General features: G+C 37.1%; 1 protein-coding gene across 1 annotated transcript in view; it reads right to left on the minus strand.

Annotated features, from left to right (window-relative positions):
* Positions 1-19,089, minus strand: part of AKAP9 (A-kinase anchoring protein 9) — a 189,301-nt gene that overhangs the window by 126,026 nt on the left and 44,186 nt on the right. Inside the window, exons 4-5 of the mRNA XM_044678911.1 lie at positions 14,868-14,918; positions 14,348-14,521 (exon numbers count right to left, since the gene is read on the minus strand). Of these exons, the coding sequence (XP_044534846.1) occupies positions 14,348-14,521; positions 14,868-14,918 (225 nt within the window). The remainder of the gene's footprint in view (positions 1-14,347; positions 14,522-14,867; positions 14,919-19,089) is intronic.

Below are 19,089 nucleotides of genomic sequence, written 5' to 3' on the forward strand. Positions count from 1 at the left end.
GGGGAGTGGGGAGGTCAAAAAAGGGAGGGGAGAAGAAGGGGGAGGGAATTCATTAGGCCTTAAAAATAAAAAGAGGGGAATAATAAGGAAGGGGGTAAAAAGGGAAATAAATCAAGGGAGGGGACAAGGGTTACTGCCTTAAAGCAAACCACTGGTTTAAAAGGAAATAGTATAAGAACAAGGGATAAAATTAGGGGAGGACACCAAAATGTCAGCAAATACACAACTGATAATTATAACTCTGAATGTGAATGGGATGAACTCACCCATTAAACAGAAGCAAAAAGCAGAGTGGATTAGAAACCAAAATCCTAACATATATATGTTGTCTACAAGAAACACATATGAGGCGGGTGGACATACACAAGTTTAAAAAAAAGGGCTTCAGCAAAATCTTTTGGGCTTCAAATGAGAAAAAAAAGGCAGGAGTGGCGATCATGATTTCTGATAAAGCCAAAGTAAAAATAGATATGATTTAAAAAGACAGGGAAGGTCATTACATCCTGATTAAAGGCAGTATAGACAATGAGGAAATAACATTGCTCAATATGTATGCACCAAATGGCATAGCATCCAAATTTCTAAAGGAGAAACTGGTAGAGCTCAAGAAGGAAATAGATAGTAAAACTATACTAGTGAGAGATCTAAATATTCCTCTTTCAGATCTAGATAAATCAAACCAAAAAATAAATAAGAAAGAGGTAAGAGAGGTGAATGAAGCCCTAGAAAAATTAGATTTAATAGATATGTGGAGAAAAATAAATAGGGACAAAAAGGAATACCTTCTTTTCAGCTGCACATGGTACATTCACAAAGATTGACCATGTAATAGGGCATAGAAACATTGCAAACAAATGCAAAAGAGCAGAAATAATAAATGTAACTTTCTCAGATCATAATGCAATGAAAATAATAATTAGTAAGGGCACCTGGACAGACAGGCAAATCAAAAACTAATTGGAAATTAAATAATATGATTCTCCTAAACCAGCTAGTCAAAGAAGAAATCATAGAAACAATCAACAATTTCATTGAAGAGAATGACAACAATGAGACATCCTACCAAACTCTGTGGGATGCAGCCAAGGCAGTACTCAGGGGGAAATTTATATCCTTGAGTGCATATATTAACAAATTAAGGAGGGCAGAGATTAATGAATTGGGCATGCAACTTAAAAAATTAGAAAGCGAGCAAATTAAAAATCCCCAGATGAAAACTAAATTAGAAATACTAAAAATCAAGGGAGAAATTAATAAAATCGAAAGTAAAAGAACTATTGAATTAATAAATAAGACTAGAAGCTGGTATTTTGAAAAAGCAGATAAAACAGACAAAGTACTGGTCAATCTAATAAAAAAAGGAAAGAAGAAAACCAAATTGACAGTATCAAAGGTGAAAAGGGACACCTTACCTCTAATGAAGGGGAAATTAAGGTAATCATTAAAAACTATTTTGCCCGATTATATAGCAATAAATAAAGCAATCTAAGAGATATGGATGAATATTTACAAAAATATAAATTGCCTAGATTTAACAGCAGAAGAAATAGAATACCTAAATAATCCCATATCAGAAAAAGAAATTGAACAAGCCATCAAAGAACTCCCTAAGAAAAAATCACCAGGGCCGGATGGATTCACAAGTGAATTCTACCAGACATTCAAAGAACAACTACTCCCAATGCTACACAAATTATTTGATATAATAAGCAAAGAAGGAGTCCTACCAAATTCCTTTTATGACACAAATATGGTACTGATTCCAAATCCAGGTAGACCAAAAACAGAGAAAGAAAACTATAGACCAATCTCCTTAATGAACATACATGCAAAAATCTTAAATAGAATATTAGCAAAGAGACTCCAGCAAGTAATTAAGAAGGTCATCCACCATGATCAGGGGGGATTTATACCAGGAATGCAAGGATGGTTCAACATTAGGAAAACCATCCATATTATTGACCATATCAACAATCTAACAAACAAAAAAATCACATGATTATCTCAACAGATGCTGAAAAAGCCTTTGACAAAATACAGCACCCATTCCTATTGAAAACACTGGAAAATATAGGAATAGAAGGATCTTTCCTAAAAACAATAAACGGTATATACCTAAAACCATCAACAAGTATCATATGCAATGAGGATAAATTAGAAGCCTTTCCAATAAGATCAGGAGTGAAACGAGGATGCCCATTATCTCCTCTATTATTTAACATTGTACTAGAAACACTAGCAGTAGCAATTAGAGAAGAAAAAGAAATTGAGGGCATTAAAATAGGCAATGAGGAGACTAAGGTATCACTCTTTGCAGATGATATGATGGTCTACTTAAAAAATCCTAGAGAATCAACTAGGAAGCTTGTAGAAATAATCAACAACTTTAGCAAAGTTGCAGGATACAAAATAAATGCACATAAATCATCAGCATTTCTATACATTACCAACACACTAGAGCAGCAAGAAGTAGAAAGAGAAACACCATTTAAAATCACCCTAGATAACATAAAATACTTAGGAATCTATCTACCAAAACAAACACAGGAATTATACGAAAACAACTACAAAACACTTTCCAAACAATTAAAACTAGATCTAAACAATTGGAAAAACATTGATTGCTCATGGGTAGGATGAGCTAACATAATAAAAATGACCATTCTACCCAAATTAATTTACCTATTTAGCGCCATACCTATCAAACTACCAAGAAACTTTATCACTGAATTAGGAAAAACTATAACAAAGTTCAAAAGATCAAGAATATCAAGGGAAATAATGAAAAAAAATGTGAAGGAAGGGGGCCTAGCAGTACCAGATATTAAACTATACTATAAAGCAGCAGTCATCAAAATGGTATGGTACTGGCTAAGAGACAGAAGGGAGGATCAGTGGGATCAACTTGGGGTAAGTGGCATCAGCAAGACAGTATATGATAAACCCAAAGAGCCCAATTTTTGGGACAAAAATCCACTATTTGACAAAAACTGTTGGGAAATTTGGAAAACAATATGGGAGAGATTAGGTTTAGATCAACATCTCACACCCTACCCTAAGATAAATTCAGAATGGGTGAATGACTTGAATATAAAGAGGGAAACTATAAATAAGTTAAGTGAACACAGAATAGTATACTTGTCAGATCTCAGGGAAAGGAAAGATTTTAAAACCAAACAAGAGTTAGAGAAAATTACAAAATGTAAAATAAATTATTTTGATTATATAAAACTAAAAAGCTTTTGTACAAACCAAAACAATGTAGCCAAGGTCAGAAGGGAAACAACAAATTGGGAAAAAATCTTTAAAACAAAAAACTCTGACAAGGGTCTAATTACTCAAATATACAAGGAGTTAAATCAATTGTATAAAAAATCAAGCTATTCCCCAATTGATAAATGGGCAAGAGACATGAATAGGCAATTTTCAGGTAAAGAAATTAAAAGTATCAATAAGCACATGAGAAAGTGTTCTAAATCTCTAATAATTAGAGAAATGCAAATCAAAACAACTCTGAGGTACCACCTCACACCTAGCAGAATGGCTAAAATGAAATAAGGGGAGAGTAATGAATGTTGGAAGGGATGTGGCCAAATTGGAACATTAATGCATTGCTGGTGGACTTGTGAACTGATCCAACCATTCTGGCTGGCAATTTGGAATCATGCTCAAAGGGCTATAAAAGAATGCCTGCCCTTTGATCCAGCCATACCACTGTTGGGATTGTACCCCAAAGAGATCATAGATAAACAGACTTGCACAAAAATATTTATAGCCACGCTTTTTGTGGTGGCAAAAAACTAGAAAATGAGGGTATGCCCTTCAATTGGGGAATGGTGGGAATACTCACATGCACGTGATCAGGAGAATACAGAGACTAACATATAATGTCTCTATTTCACTAATGAAGAGAAAACCCTTGACTATGATTTTACCAGTATCTCTAAATGCCAATGATATATAGGGGTTCTCATTATATTTTATTTTTAAGTTATAATAACTGTATTGTTAATATCATTATTTTTAACCAAATGAGTATTTTATGATTTAAATTCAATTTAAGTCTTCTTAACCTTCTAATACATAAGAAATATTAAAATCTATAAATCTGAATTTATATCTTCCTTAAATAAACTTCACAATATTAATTTGCTTTGTATTCTTTCTAATGGAAATGACATTTTATATAAAATTTCATTTCTACATGTCTCACATACTTCAAAAAGAGCTTTTAAAGGAAAGTATTATTTCACCTACAAAATTTGTTAAAATAAAAAATCTTTTATTCTGGACATATACTTGTGAAACAATAAAAGATAGCTGACAACAAATGTTAACAATAAAATTAAATTATTTTAAAAGTGATTCTCTTAGTAAATTCAACTAAAATACCAGGGTTTGGGCTATTTAGCCTAGTTAGAAAAATATTATAGAGCAATCCTCTATGAAGAGATTTTTTAGTAAAAGGGGAATTATTCCTGAATAATTAGAGAGAAAAAATATAGATTTTTGAAACTCTTTTCTAAATTTGGGTGAAATATTTACATGACTAAATTGAGGCATCCCTCAAAAAATTTTTATAAGTAACATGATAGCAAAATTATCTTGCATAAATTGAAAACCTTTAAAAATAATATTTATTTTAAAAAATAAATAATATAAAATATTTTACAAACCATCCAAAAGAAAGTCTATGTAATAATAATATTTTCCAAGTAAGATGTAAATATGTAGTCACAAAAATTCTTTGTTTTAGCATATTCCCATAATTGCGGAAAATAAGGCTAGAAAACCTATTGAATATACTCATAATATATTTTCAGTGAGTTGTTAAACACATGACAAATTATTACTATGGAAGCTTTCTAGACTATGCTGCCTTCTTGATGATTTTAATGAATGGGATAGATGCTATTTTTCTTTAAATAGTAGAGAGATGTAATCTTACTAGATGAGTCAAATCAATTTCTTCTGGTCCTGTTCCAAGTTGGTTGTTCACATGTTTTGCTTCATTTTAACTGAAAAGTATTTTGATTTCCTAGTTCCACAGACTATGAAGATCTATTAACTCTCCATTAAGAAAAAGAAAACTTCAATATCCCTCATTTTCATTATGGAGATATAAACAGAACATGTACGACACATCCTTATTCTTGTTTCTATGAAAATCTGTAAAAAAATATGCAATAGCAAAAGAATATGCTTCTGGCAAGCAGGAATTATAGTCACCAGCAATGTCTTTGTATCCTAAGGAGAAAAGGCTTGTCACCAGTGGTCACCCAATAAATTGGACAGGTACCTTAAGAACTCACACATCAACTGTGCAGTGACAGTGTTTTCAGTCACAATTTCTTAAATATGAATTGAGGTGAAACAAAGGTTTTTCTAAATTGTTACTTTTTTTTTTTAATCCTGGGACTCCATTCTAGGAGCATAGGGCCACAACCAGTAGGCAATGGGACACACAATCGCTCAGGGTCACCCAGCTGGGAAGTGTCTGAGCCCGGACTTGAACCTAGGACCTTTCGTCTCTAGGCCTGGCTCTCAATCCACTGAGCTAGCCCAGCTGCCCCTACTTTATGTTGCAGTTTCTTTAGCAGATGTAGTTTTTACAGGGTGGGGTTGCTAGCCCCACGCCCAACCCTCCTCCTTTTTTCATCCGGGCTAGGGACCGTCCTTGGCCCAGGAGTGGTAAGGGTGGGCAGTAGGGGTCAAGTGACTTGCCCAAGGTCACACAGCTGGAAGTGTCCGAGGCCAGACTTGAACCTAGGACCTCCAGTCTCTAGGCCTGGCTCTCAATCCACTGAGCCACTCAGCTGCCCCTAAATTGTTACTGCAGGATGATAAATGAAATATAGTATAGAATGTGAAGACAGAACCTGGGATCCAGGCTTACTTTTATCATTTACTAGTTGCGTGATCTTGGTGTTGGTCTTTGAGCCTTGGTTTTTTCACTGGTTAAATGAGGACATCATTTGTTCAAACCACCTCACAGGAATATTGAAAGAATAAGATGTGAAAAAACTAGATAGTTCTTAAAAAGAACTTTTAAGATTTTGAAAAATACTTAAAAAGAACTAAGTAAATCATGAAGCACTATACAGATTTATTGTTGTTCTTTTATTATAACTGGGGCAGCTAGGTGGTGCAATGGATAGAATGCCAGGCCTGGTGTCAGGAAGACTCCTCTTTCTGAATTCAAATCTCATTTCAACACTTACTACCTGGGTTACCCTGGGCAAATCATTTAGCCCTGTTTGCCTCCATTTCCTCATCTGTCAAATGAGCTTGAGAGGGAAATGACAAACCACTACAGTATCTCTGCCAAGAAAACCCCAAATGGGATCACAAAGTCAGAGACAACTAAAAAATGGCTGAACCACAACAAATTATTGTAACTACTCCTAAATTCAAATATAAAAAAAAAAATTAACTTACTGAAGGGTTTGAACTAATCTAAAACATAGTAATAAGAAGTAATAAGCATTCAATTAATCATTTATTGATTACTGTTTACATTATCTAAGGTTCTTTAGAAGTTTCTGTATATATAAACTAAAAGAGGAAATTTTTGTAAAACTTCAATGAAGAAATATGAAATACAAAGCAATTAAGAAAGAAAATAAAAATCAATAAATTTTAAATGGAATGAGAAACAGCTTATAATGTGAATGTCAATGGTACCCATATCTAAAATAATTCAAAGGAAAGGTCTCTTAAAGCAAGAATCAAATGATACATTTTCATAGTCTACAAGTCCTAATGTGTATCTATGGTTTCAAGCAAACCTGGTCAGCCAAAGCAAGAACTCATTCTTTGGTCAGGATGAGATTAGGAAAGTCTGATGAATAAAAGTTTTTTTCTATTAATATTCTGTTAATTCTATTAATATAACTGACTCTTAAGATTTTTTTTTCTGAATATTATCCCAACAACATACAAAGAGTGAAAATTGCGACAGGGAATATGAAAGAAATGTGTCAGGAGTCAATTTATATTAGGAGAATTATAACTCTAGTGTACATGTTTAAACTACTTCTAGGGGAATTCTGGGAAGATGGTGGCTTAGATGGAGCCAAAGTTAAAACTTCTGCACCCTTCCACACCGAGATAGAAAACAATGCGCTTTGAGAAGAAAGAGGACCAAATCTAACAATGAGACAAAGCAGGGGGAATCCTACTGCTGGATAGCTAAAGAGGTACTCCAAGAAAAAAGGCTTGAATTCTTGGACTGTCGGGTCTGAGGGTATAGAATGGGAATCCCAGGACACCTCCCCCACGTGCGGTGCGGAGTCTCCAGCTGCCATTGAAATCTCAGGGTGGGCGGGCACACCAGCCCGGAGGGCCTTGCTGGAGCTGGACTCAGGAAGTTTTAGACTGGCACCAGGGAGGTGACTGGAGGATAAAGCCAGAGAAACACAGCAAAAACACTTGGAAGATGGTGGCTTAGAGGGAGCCAAACCTCAGACCTCAGACCACTTGGCTTCATCACACTGAGATAGAGAACAAAGAGCTTCAAGAGGAAAGAAAACCAGATCAAACACAAGGACAGAGCAGGGGGACCCTACTGCTGGACAGCTCAGCTCAGTGAAAACACTCCTTCTTGTCTCCCCACTTTTTTTTTTCTCCTCTCAATGTTTTAGCCTCAGGGCACATTAGGCAGTACAGACTAATCCAATCAATACAGGCCAGTGGTTCCCAAACTTTTTTGGCTTACCGCCCCCTTTCCAGAAAAAAATATTACTTAGTGCCCTCTGTCACATACTATCACCTCCACCCACAAATGAACCTGTTGCCATCACCTCCCCCCTGGATCCCTGCAGCACCCACCAGGGGGCGGTGGCACCAACTTTGGGAATCACTGTTACAGGCTTAATCACATCAATTGGACTGACAAGAAGTCTTCAGAGGGCAGAGAAAGTAACAACAAACCTCCATTGCCAGCTGGGGGAAAATCTTTCATCAAAGATCATTAAATACATCTGCTGAAATTAGCAGACCAGAAAAGGAAAAAATATGAGTAAAAAACAGAAAAAGAGAAAAGAAATGGCAATTGACAGCTTCTTTCAAGGAAGTGAAAAGAGAGCAAATGAAATAGAAATAGAAGAAGAGGAAGAAGTCCCAGCAAATTGGACACAGGCTTCAGAAGATCTCAAAATTCAATTAACTCAAGAACTTCAGGAATTCAAAAAGCAATCAAGAGAGGCTGAAGACAATTTGTAAAAGGAAATACATGAACTAAAACAAGAAAATAAAGTATTAAAAGTCGGAATTGGCCAGCTTGAAAATGAAGCAAAGAAGGCAAAAAATGATCTACAAAGAAAATCAGACCAGAAGGAGAGGGATGACCAAAAAGCCAGGGAAGAAATTCAGTCTTTAAAAAACAGAACTCAACAACTAGAAGCAAATGACTTCAAAAGGCAGCAAGAATATCTAAAACAAAATGAAAAAAAAATTGAAAAATTTGAAGAGAATATGAAACATCTCAATGACTCAACCAAAGATCTGGAGAACAGAGTTAGAAGAGACAATTTAAGGATTATTGGTTTACCAGAACATCATGATAAAAGAAAAAGTTTAGACAGATCCTACAAGAAATTATCAGAGACAACTGCCCTGACATTCTCGAAGAAGAGGTAAAAGTGGAAATTGAAAGAATACACAGATCACCTCCTACAATTTAATCCACAACTGACAACTTCCAGGAATATTATAGCCAAATTCAAAAACTACCAGACCAAGGAAAAAATATTACAAGCTGCTAAAAAGAAGTCATTCAGATATCAGGGAACCACAGTAAGGATAACATAGGATCCATCTGCATCTACATTGAAGGACCTTAAGGCATGGAACATAATATTCCGGAAAGCAAGAGAACTGGGTCTACAGCCAAGAATCAACTACCCAATAAAACTTATTGCAGGGGAAAGTATGGTCATTCAATAAAATTGAGGACTTCCAAGCATTCATAAAGAAAAAACTGGACTTAAACAGAGAGTTTTCTGCCCAAATACAGAACTCAAGAAAATCACTATAAGGTAATTAAGAGAGCAGGGGTGGGGAGTGGGGATGGAGGAATCTTTTCTTTAAGGGACCCAATAAGTTCAATCAATTTGTATCCCTAGAAGAAAAGAAGATATTGGCAAAAATTAAAAATCGTTATTACCAACAGGGTAACTAGAAGAAGTTTACATGGAGGGAACAGTGACAAACTGTATAGGATGAAATGTCAAGCAATATATATTTTTATATATATATATGCATATATATATAACAAATATATACAAAACAAAAGGGGGAAAAGAAGGTAATATTAAGAAAAATGGGAAAACAAACAAAATGGAGTAAATTTATATTCCATAAAGAAGCACATGGGGCCAACAGGGAAGAATAACAATACACTGGAAGGGTAAAGAGGTTGGAGAGAGGAAATATTTAATACGTAAGTGAATTGAAATCAACTTAAAGAGGGAAGAACAATCAGATCCATTGGGGCAGAGAATTGATTCATGCCCTATAAAGAAGTAGAAGGGTAACAAAATGACTAGTGGGGAGGGAAGTAACACTAGGAAGGGGGGTTAGCTTAAAAAGATCCTAAAGAAGAATAAGAGGGGAATAAGAAGGGAGAGGGGAGAAGGGGAAGTACAAGAAGGGAGGGAATTAGGGGAACAGATTAAAAACAAAATACTGGTATAAGAAGGAAATAGTGAAAGAAGAAAGGACAGGACAAGGAGAGAGAATCAAAATGTCTGGGAATAAACAGTTGATAATTATAACTCTGAATGTGAATGGGATGAACTCGCCCATAAAACGGAAGCAAATAGCAGGGTGGATTAGAAACCAAAATCCTACTATATATTGTCTACAAGAAACACACATGAGACAGGAAGACATACATAGAGTAAAAATGAAAAGATGGAGAAAAAATCTATTGGGCTTAAAATGAGAAAAAGAAGGCAGGGGTTGTCATCATAATCTCTGACCGAGCCAATGTAAAAATAGGCCTGATTAAAAGAGTTAGGGAAGGTAACTACATTCTAATAAAAGCAATGAAGACAAGTGAATTCTAACAGACATTCAAAGAGCCACTAATCCCAATACTATACAAATTATTTGATATAATAAGCAAAGAAGGAGTCCTACCGAATTCCTTTTATGACACAAATATGGTACTGATTCCAAAGCCAGGGAGATCAAAAACAGAGAAAGAAAACTACAGACCAATCTCCCTAATGAACATAGATGCAAAAATCTTAAATAGAATACTAGCAAAGAGACTCCAGCAAGTGATCAATAGGATCATCCACCATGATCAGGGGGGATTTATACCAGGAATGCAAGGATGGTTCAACATTAGGAAAACCATCCATATTATTGACCATATCAACAATCTAACAAACAAAAATCACATGATTATCTCAATAGATGCTGAAAATATTTATAGCTGCGCTTTTTGTAGTGGCAAAGAACTGGAAAGGGAGGGTATGTCCTTCAATTGGGGAATGGCTGAACAAACTGTGGTATATGCTGGTGATGGAATACTATTGTGCTCAAAGGAATAATAAACTGGAGGAATTCCATGTGAATTGGAATGACCTCCAGGAATTGATACAGAGTGAAAGGAGCAGAGCCAGAAGAACATTGTACACAGAGACTGATACATTGTGGTAAAATAGAATGCAATGGACTTCTGTACTAGCAGAAACTAGAATACTAGTTTGTATTCCCTTCAACATCTCTGGTACGACTCCCAACTCAGAAGCTGTCTGGAGTTCACTATCTGGCCCTGCAGTCTGTGTGGCTGAAGTCAGTTGGTTTGTGTCTCCAACCACTGAACAGACTTCACTGATGTTGCTAAGCACACTAGCCACTGGAGATGACAGCTGTCCCCCTCTCCCTTCCTCAAGCTTCTGATTTGAATTCTTCAGCTAAGGGGTTGAGAAAGGTAGGTGTAGAATTTTCTGAGCAGCTGCCAGCACCCAGTAACTCAGTGGGCTGCTCTGGAAAAGTGAAGCCTCTGCCAACATTCCATTTGTATAGCTCTCTAACCTCATCCTGAGACTTCATGTCTAAAGCAAGTGAATGGGTTTGGACATTGGGATCTGACTCCTCCAGGGTTACAAATGATACTACTTTCTGAATACATTGTAAATCCCTGCCACTTTGTTCTTTATCCAAGCTGCCCCATTGTTTTAAACTTGGAATAAAGAGAGGAGTTTGAGATTCTGATGACTCCAACCAAGACTGCAAGGCTTTCTGGATGCAAGCTATTGCAAATTCTTGGATGGTCCCTATGTTTCTCATACAATCATTTTGTGGTGGAATGAGAAACCTGACCCCTTTTATAGTCATCCTCACTAGTCCCATAAATCTCTCTACGCATTTCCATTATGTCCTCCCATTCTTGGTCTTCTGCCACAGAAATATCATTGTATTCTGTGCAGCTTGCTAGAGACATATGCTCTCCTGTGCTCAGTCTTTCAGAATCATCTACCCCACTCAGACTATTTAGCTTGACATCCATATCATAGCCATTAATCCTTTTTGCTTTGGGAATTTCGGTTCATAAAGATTTTGCCTTCACTCCTTGGATCAAATATCTCTCCATTTCTTCAAGGGATGGAGATTGGCTATATTTCTTGCATGAATGGTTGCAGCATTGACCATCATGCTTATTGCTCTCTACTTTTCTGGCATTATTGTTATTGGACCATTTTGTATTATAATACGTTCTCTTTGTACTCCTGTCTCTCTGGCTGGAGTTGTCAATCCTGCCAAAGTCAATTTGCTGTTTAAATCTGCATGATTTTACCATGTGACCTAATCTCCCACAAAGATAGCAGCATGGAGAAAAGGATTTTGGCTTTGAGACATTAGCAGGTTGCCTGGATTGACTACGCCCCGTAGTGGCCTGGAAGGCAAAGTTCTTAATTTCTTCTATTTCCTTTTATTTCTTTGCCTGCTTCAGCTATCTCTTAAGGTCTGCAATAGTATTGTCTTTGTCTGAGTCTGACTGCCTGGCTGCCCTTGCTTCCTTTTGTTTAGAATCGTGTATATAGGAAGCATGTTGCCTCACATCCTCCAGTGGCAATGATTCCCACTGGGGACAGTTCTGCCTAAAGTAGTTTTGTACAGGCACCCTTTACAAATTGTCTATGGATATGGTCGATTGTCTCTGGGGCATGCACATCTTGGAGGCCTAAGATTGTTTCAGCTGCCTCAATCACTCTATTGAGGAAGCTGCTGGGATGTTCTTCTCCCTGCCTCAATTTTTCAAATTTTTGCCATGAGTTAGGTATTTTTGCATGTAAGCGCGTTGCTTATAGTAAGTCCGTCCTACATTGCACCAGGTATCTTAAGTTTGCATGAGATGTAAAGTCTAGGTCATGATGGACCATGGACCATGCAGTCAAGTTGGGATTCGAGTGTGTCTTGGCCAGGAATTTTTCCTTTTCTTAGGGAGAGTAAAATTCTCCCAAAAGAAATTCCACATCGTCAAAAGTTGGGTTAAAAATTGTAAATACACTTTTCAATTCTTTTATGCTTTTGAATAGTTGGAGGAAAAACTTGGGGAAGCATCTTCTTAAGACTTCCAAGTCATTTGGGGTAAAGGCTTTGTAGGTTTTTACATGGACAACACCCTCCCCAGGTTGCACTATAGTTCTATTTACAATGGGCAAAGCAGTAACAGTAGTCTGGGCAGATGGTTCAGCGGATGATGCTTGTGTGTCATTGGTAGCCTGTGGTGTTTCAATAGTTGTGGTGGTCCCTAGATATTTGGATTCTACAATCTCCAGCTGGAGAAATGTATGTTTGTTCAACTCTTTCCCTTCCTTAATTTGTTTCAGGACCTGGAAAAGCAGTTTTATATTCTCCATTACTTCCATTGAGTCAGAGTCAGGTTTGGTTGTTGAGTTAGAGCCAATTAATTGCCATAGGTGAACAAGTACTCTTTTTAAAACAATTAGGAACTACCCAACCATTAGAATTAGAGCCAAAGCCATGGGGATAAAACAAATACATTCTGCCAATGTCATGGCACACCATTTATAGTAGTCATATATCTCAAGCAATTGCTGGACAAATCTTGGTAGTTTATGGAAACAAAAGTCTATGGCTCCCTGCATCACGGACCAAATTAGAACTGAGAAGCTTGATAAAATAAATATTACTCTAGCTACTCCCATTTTGTTTGATAGTGTAGGTTGTTTGATCTAACTGTGCTCACCAGAATGTTATAAAGGAATAAATGGCTAAATGGAGGCTTGTACTAGGGGGCTAGGTGGTACCAATTGAGTCTTCTAGGCAGGGAGGCTATCTCTTCAGTACAGGATGATCTGGGTCAGCCAGAGGTTGTGTGGGCTTGGCTGAAATGTTTTAGTCAGCCTCCCTGCTGTCTCTAAGCTCCCTTGAAAGGAGGAGTAAAAAACCCCTCCCTTCTGGAGAAAAACTCTAAGCCCACAGGAAGTGAAACCAGGTTGACTTCCTGACCAAAATGGATGCCTGGTTTAGCCTTCAGGAAACCAAGGAAATTCGCTCCTCCCAGGCCCAATGGGGAGATCCAGAGGATAGCAGGATGTCAAGGGAGAGGTCAAGGAGAATCAGACCCACAGTTGGTTCTCCAGGAATATTTATAGTCCCAGCTCTAACAGTTTTTGGCCTTGAGACCAGGGTCAAGCTGGGTCAACATTCCGTTTCCTCAACTGTCAAGATTGCTTCTGTTCGTTTTGCAAATGCAAGAGATTCTTGCAGTAGTCCTGCATTACATGGAATACTATTGTGCTCAAAGGAATAATAAACTGGAGGAATTCCATGTGAACTGGAATGACCTCCAGGAATTGATGCAGAGTGAAAGGAGCAGAGCCAGAAGAACATTGTATAGAGACTGACACACTGTGGTAAAAGAGAATGTAATGGACTTCTGTACTAGCAGCAATGCAATGACCCAGGACAATTCTGAGGGATCTATGAAAAAGAACACTACCCACATTCAGAGGAAGAACTGCAGGAGCGGCAACAAGAAGGAGAACAACTGCTTGAACACATGTGTTGATGCAGACATGCTTGGGGATGTAGACTTGAAACAACCACATCAATGCAATTATCAATAATATTGAAATGGGTCTTGATTGATGACACGTTAAAACCAGTGCAAATGTGCGTTGGCTATTTGGGGGTGGGAGTGAAGGGGAAAGTAAGAACATGAATCATGTAACCACGGAAAAATTTTCTAAAAAACAAAACAAAACAAAAAAATACTTCTAAACAAGATAAGTGAACTATTCACTCATGTTAAAGTTTTGGTTTTGATAAGTGATAAACAGAAAGCAACATAAGGTAAATCTACCTGTTGCAATCCTTCTGTGCCATATGCTGCCCTCATCTCCTCTAGCTCTCTGTTTAGTTCTTCAATCTCTTGCTGTTTCCCAGCCAATTCATTCTCCATCATCTCTAGTCGTGTCGAAGAGACATACTGTGCTCCTTGTTCAGAATAAGACTCATCAACTCCAAATTCTTCTTCCTAAATTAATCCAAGTTTCTTAAAAATCAGTATTTAAAGCATTCTTGAGGGGAAGCTTATTCAAATACTGACTTCCATTCCAAATACCATCGTGACATAAGACATCTAAGAGCTTATTGACTTGTTCTGTGGTTAATGTAATTTGCATCTCAAAAGTTGACATAAAGAATAGCTACAAATTTGGCTTATGTTAAGCTTTTTAAGAAAAACTGAAGTTAGAAGCACATATACATCACAAAGATAGTACCGCATGCAGGAGAAAAGACTGATTAGGATTAGTAAGCCCAGTAGATAAGTGCTCTTAGTATTAAACATTGTTGTTATTATATAACTTGTAATACTGTACCATTAATAAATGTGTAGGAATATCTGCTCTCACCATACTGCAACCATTTACCTGTATAAGAACAATTTCTTAATATGTTATGAATTTAAATACAACAATCTACAGCTAATGGAAATATATTTTTTCTATAGAAAACTTGTTGACTTTATGTGGTAAAAATGCTTCATTAGTAATTTATTCAGTTTGGACTAAGTTTTTGCGGATGCATGATAAAGATATGCCATTCAAAATAAGGATACTTTTCAATTCAGAAGGAAAAACTGTAACAACTATAAATAGTTAATCCACTTTAACAAAATAGCATGAAATCAGAATAGTTCTTGCGAAACATTTTGTCAATAAATTTCTCTTAAATTGCTAATATTTAAGGTGCCTTCATGCCAGATCCATTTTTAATAAAAATAGTTTTCTGCTAGGTTAGCATTATTGTTGTTCAACCTTCATTTTTAAAGAAGACCAATAACTTCATGGTGTTGGAGAAAGGGTTATACTGTGTTCAGCTGTGGCCAATGGGTTCCATATGAGTTTAGAAGGCACTGCCACAGATTCAGTGACAATTAGTGTGGCAGTGGCTTTGGATTTGTGTAGCTTACATGTCCTTGATGATTCTACGATTCTTTGCTTCTGGAGTGCAATGCCTTCTCTGATGTGGGTCCTGTGCCAGGCCTCTCATGTCTCACAGTCAATATTAAAGTTCTTTAGAGGTACCTCGAGAGGGTTCTGATGCCACTTCTTCTGACCATCATGTGAATGCTTACCTTGTGTGAGATCTCCATAAAATATTCTTTTGAGTAACTTGTATTTTACATTTGGGCTACTTGGCTTGTCCACTGGAATTGTGCTATCTACATTGGAGTTTGAATGCTTAGTAGTTCAGCTCCAGAGAGAACCTCAGTGTCTAGGACCTTGGCTTTCCAGGGAATCTTCATGATCTTCCTTGGACAATTCAAGTGGAAGTGGTTCAGTTTTCTAGCATGGTGCAGATAATTTGCCCAGGTTTCCCAGGCAAGCAACAGTGTAGTCAGCACTACGGCTCTGCAGGTCTTTGGTTTGGTGTGTAGTCTGATAAACAGCCTCCCCAACACGGAGCTAGCTCTGGCAATACATGCAACAACCTCATCATCTGTGTGGTCAGCCCTGAAGAGTGTACTGCCAAGGTAAGTGAACGTATGCATAGCATTCAAAATTTCTCCATTTATTGTGACCAATGGCTCCATGTATGGATGGTGTGGTACTAGCCAAGGTATAGGCCAAAGTATAGGCCAAGGTATAGGCCAAAATTAGCACAGGTGGCAGAGAATCAATGCATACTTGGTTGTAAATCAGTCTCAAGAGGCTGAAATGAATGCATAATCATTTGCAAACAAAAATATGTGCACCAACTTGTCTCCACTTTGGTTTTGGCCTTTTCAAGTTAAACAGTATTCTACCTTTCATACAAGTGTCCAATAGACTGGCTAAGAATTATATTAAGATGGAAGCTTACATAAAACCACTAAAGATAAGGCTTGGAACATTCTGCTAATTTAGGCTTGCTCTCTTGTCCTCTCTATTTATTCTATTGAGAATATCCATCTCCACCTGAGTGTTTTGTTTTTTTTCTTATTCCCTGCCCTCTTGCAGTCCAACTGAAGATGATCTCCAGTGTTCTTTACCAGGGACCACTATAGTTTTTCCCCAAAGTAAGATTCTAAATCAAATTGATATAATATAATTAGAAACAAACTTCTTGAAGGTCTTTTGGGGGCTTTGCGTCCTTCCAAGCTTTGGCATTTCCTTAAAGTTCTCTGATGGAATCACAAGTGTACCACTTAGGTAAAACACTACTTTCTATACTGCCTTCTTTAAAAAATATCTAAAGTGACAATAGCTAGAGAAAGTCCACTGTAAGAGATATCGCTTGTCCTACTCTAATAAAAGGATAATAATAATCTCAATGTTAAATACAAACGGATACCAACAAATACTTTTAAGTGCTTAAAAAATGTTCATTTCTACAACATTCTAAACATAGCAGCAATTATATTTGCATTGTTAATTCGCTTAAGAACCAATTTTCTTTATACGCAGTATAAAGATAAACTCATTTTGGCCTAAGTCTTAAATAACTATGTGTTCTGAATCAGTATGGCACAAATTAAAAAGATTTTAGGGAACCAGAAAATAATCAATACCTTGGAACCAGACTAAATATTCTGTAAAAGACTTCACTATCATTGAGTACAATGAAAAGAGCAGTCAGAAGATCTAGTTCATATTCTGGCACTGATAACCCTACAATTCATGCCCACTGAAAGAAGAGAGCAGGATAAAATAAATCTACTAAGGCTACACACTAATAGAGAGAAAGCTTTAATAATTACTAAGTTGAATATGTCTAAATTTTAAGTCACGTTTAAAGATCTGAGAATTTTTAAAAATGTATTTCTGTAGAATTTCACTTTATAATAACTAAGTTTGTAGTTAAAATTCTGAAATGTAAAGTTCTTCACAATCTGGCTTCAAATCTCTCCTGCTGGATTGATTTTCTATGAGTCTCTCTTAGGTCCTTATGTCCAACAAAACTTGCCTATTTAATGTTGCTCATTTACTACCTTCCATCATCACCTACCTTCATTGATGCAGGCTGCCTCTATGCCTGGCCTACCCTCTTTCCTCATTTTGTGGAAGTCTTTGTTTCCTTGAAGACTCAGCTCTGGGGCTTTTCCTGATTGTTCTAGTTTTGTCAGTGATGATTTCACTCCTGGCACTACTTTGTATTTACTTAACTGTGTAAATCAGACAGCTAGGTGGTACAATGGATAGAATGTCAGGCCTGAAGTCAGGAAGACATCTTCTTGAGTTCAAATCTGGACGTGAACACTTACTTAGTTGTGTGATTCTGGGCAAGTCACTTAACCCTATTTGCCTCAGTTTCCTCATCTGTCAAATGAGCTGGAGAAGGAAACAGCAAATTGCTCCAATATCTCTGCCAAGAAAATCCTACATGGAGTTATGAAGAGTCAGTTGTGACTGAAAAACTACTGAACAACTGTGTGAATCCGTATTTTTAACACAGGGTCTATGAATTTGCCTTTCTTGAATATTTAATAACTGTATTTTAATATAACTGGTTTACTTGGTCAGTAAACAAGCATTTATTAAGTACCTACTTACTAAGTGCCAGGGACTGACTGAACATTTATTAAATTCTGGGGCTACAAAATAAGTCAAAGAAACCGTACCTGCTCTCAAGGAGGTAACAGCTTAATAATGGAGAAATCAACATGCCAACAACTATGTACAAATTAGATACATAAGAGGGTGATTGGCAGGTAATCTCAGAGGAAAGCAGAAGATTAATGGGAATGGGCTAGGGTTTAGAGATAAAGAGAATTCTGGCCATGGAGTACAGTGAAAGTGGTGGAGTTGGGTGAGGGAGTTTATTGACTTGTTGGGGCAGGACTGAAGGGGAAACATGGTCAGATAGATCTGTGCTGTAAGAATATCCCTTTGACAGATGAGTGGAAGGTGGACTGGAGAGGAGAGAACTTAAAATAAGGAGATCAATGAGGAAGCTCCTGCAATAGTCCAGGTATAAGGTGATGAAGGCCTGCATTGGAATGTTGGCAGCATCAGAGGAGAAGATGGCCTATAGGAGAGAAGTCTTGGCAAATGACTGATTGCATACAGCAGATGAGAGTGAGGAGTCAAGGATGACACTTTTGTTATGAGTCAGGGTGTCTGGGGGAGATAATGGTGGCCTCAGTAGAATAGGAAGTGTTGAAAGAGAGGAGTGCTTTGGGTAAAAGATGAGTTCAGTTTTAGATATAGTAAGTTTAGAATATCTATGAGCCATTCAGTTTGGGGCATCCAATAGGCAGTTGGAGATGTGAGAGTTAAAGGCTAGATGAGAGGTTAGGTCTGGATAAGGAAATCTGGGAACCATCACCAAAGAAGTTGTCCATCAAATTCAAGTGAAGTAGCATGGGGGAAAAGTGAAGGCCAAAGACAGAAACATGGGAGACACAAGCCACAGAGAGGTCAAGAAGGACGAGGATTGAGAAAAGGCCACCGAATTTAGGGATTCAAAGATATTTTTTAACTTTAAAGAGAACAGTTTCAAGTAAATTAAGAAGTTGAAAACCAGTCTACAGAAAATTGAGAAAAGAGAGAGAGGAGAGTGAGTGGAGACCTCAATTACAGATGATCTTCTCAAAGATTTAACGATAAAAGGGAAGAG

Source organism: Gracilinanus agilis, chromosome 5, assembly GCF_016433145.1.
Source record: "Gracilinanus agilis isolate LMUSP501 chromosome 5, AgileGrace, whole genome shotgun sequence".
Classification (NCBI taxonomy): Eukaryota; Metazoa; Chordata; class Mammalia; order Didelphimorphia; family Didelphidae; genus Gracilinanus; species Gracilinanus agilis.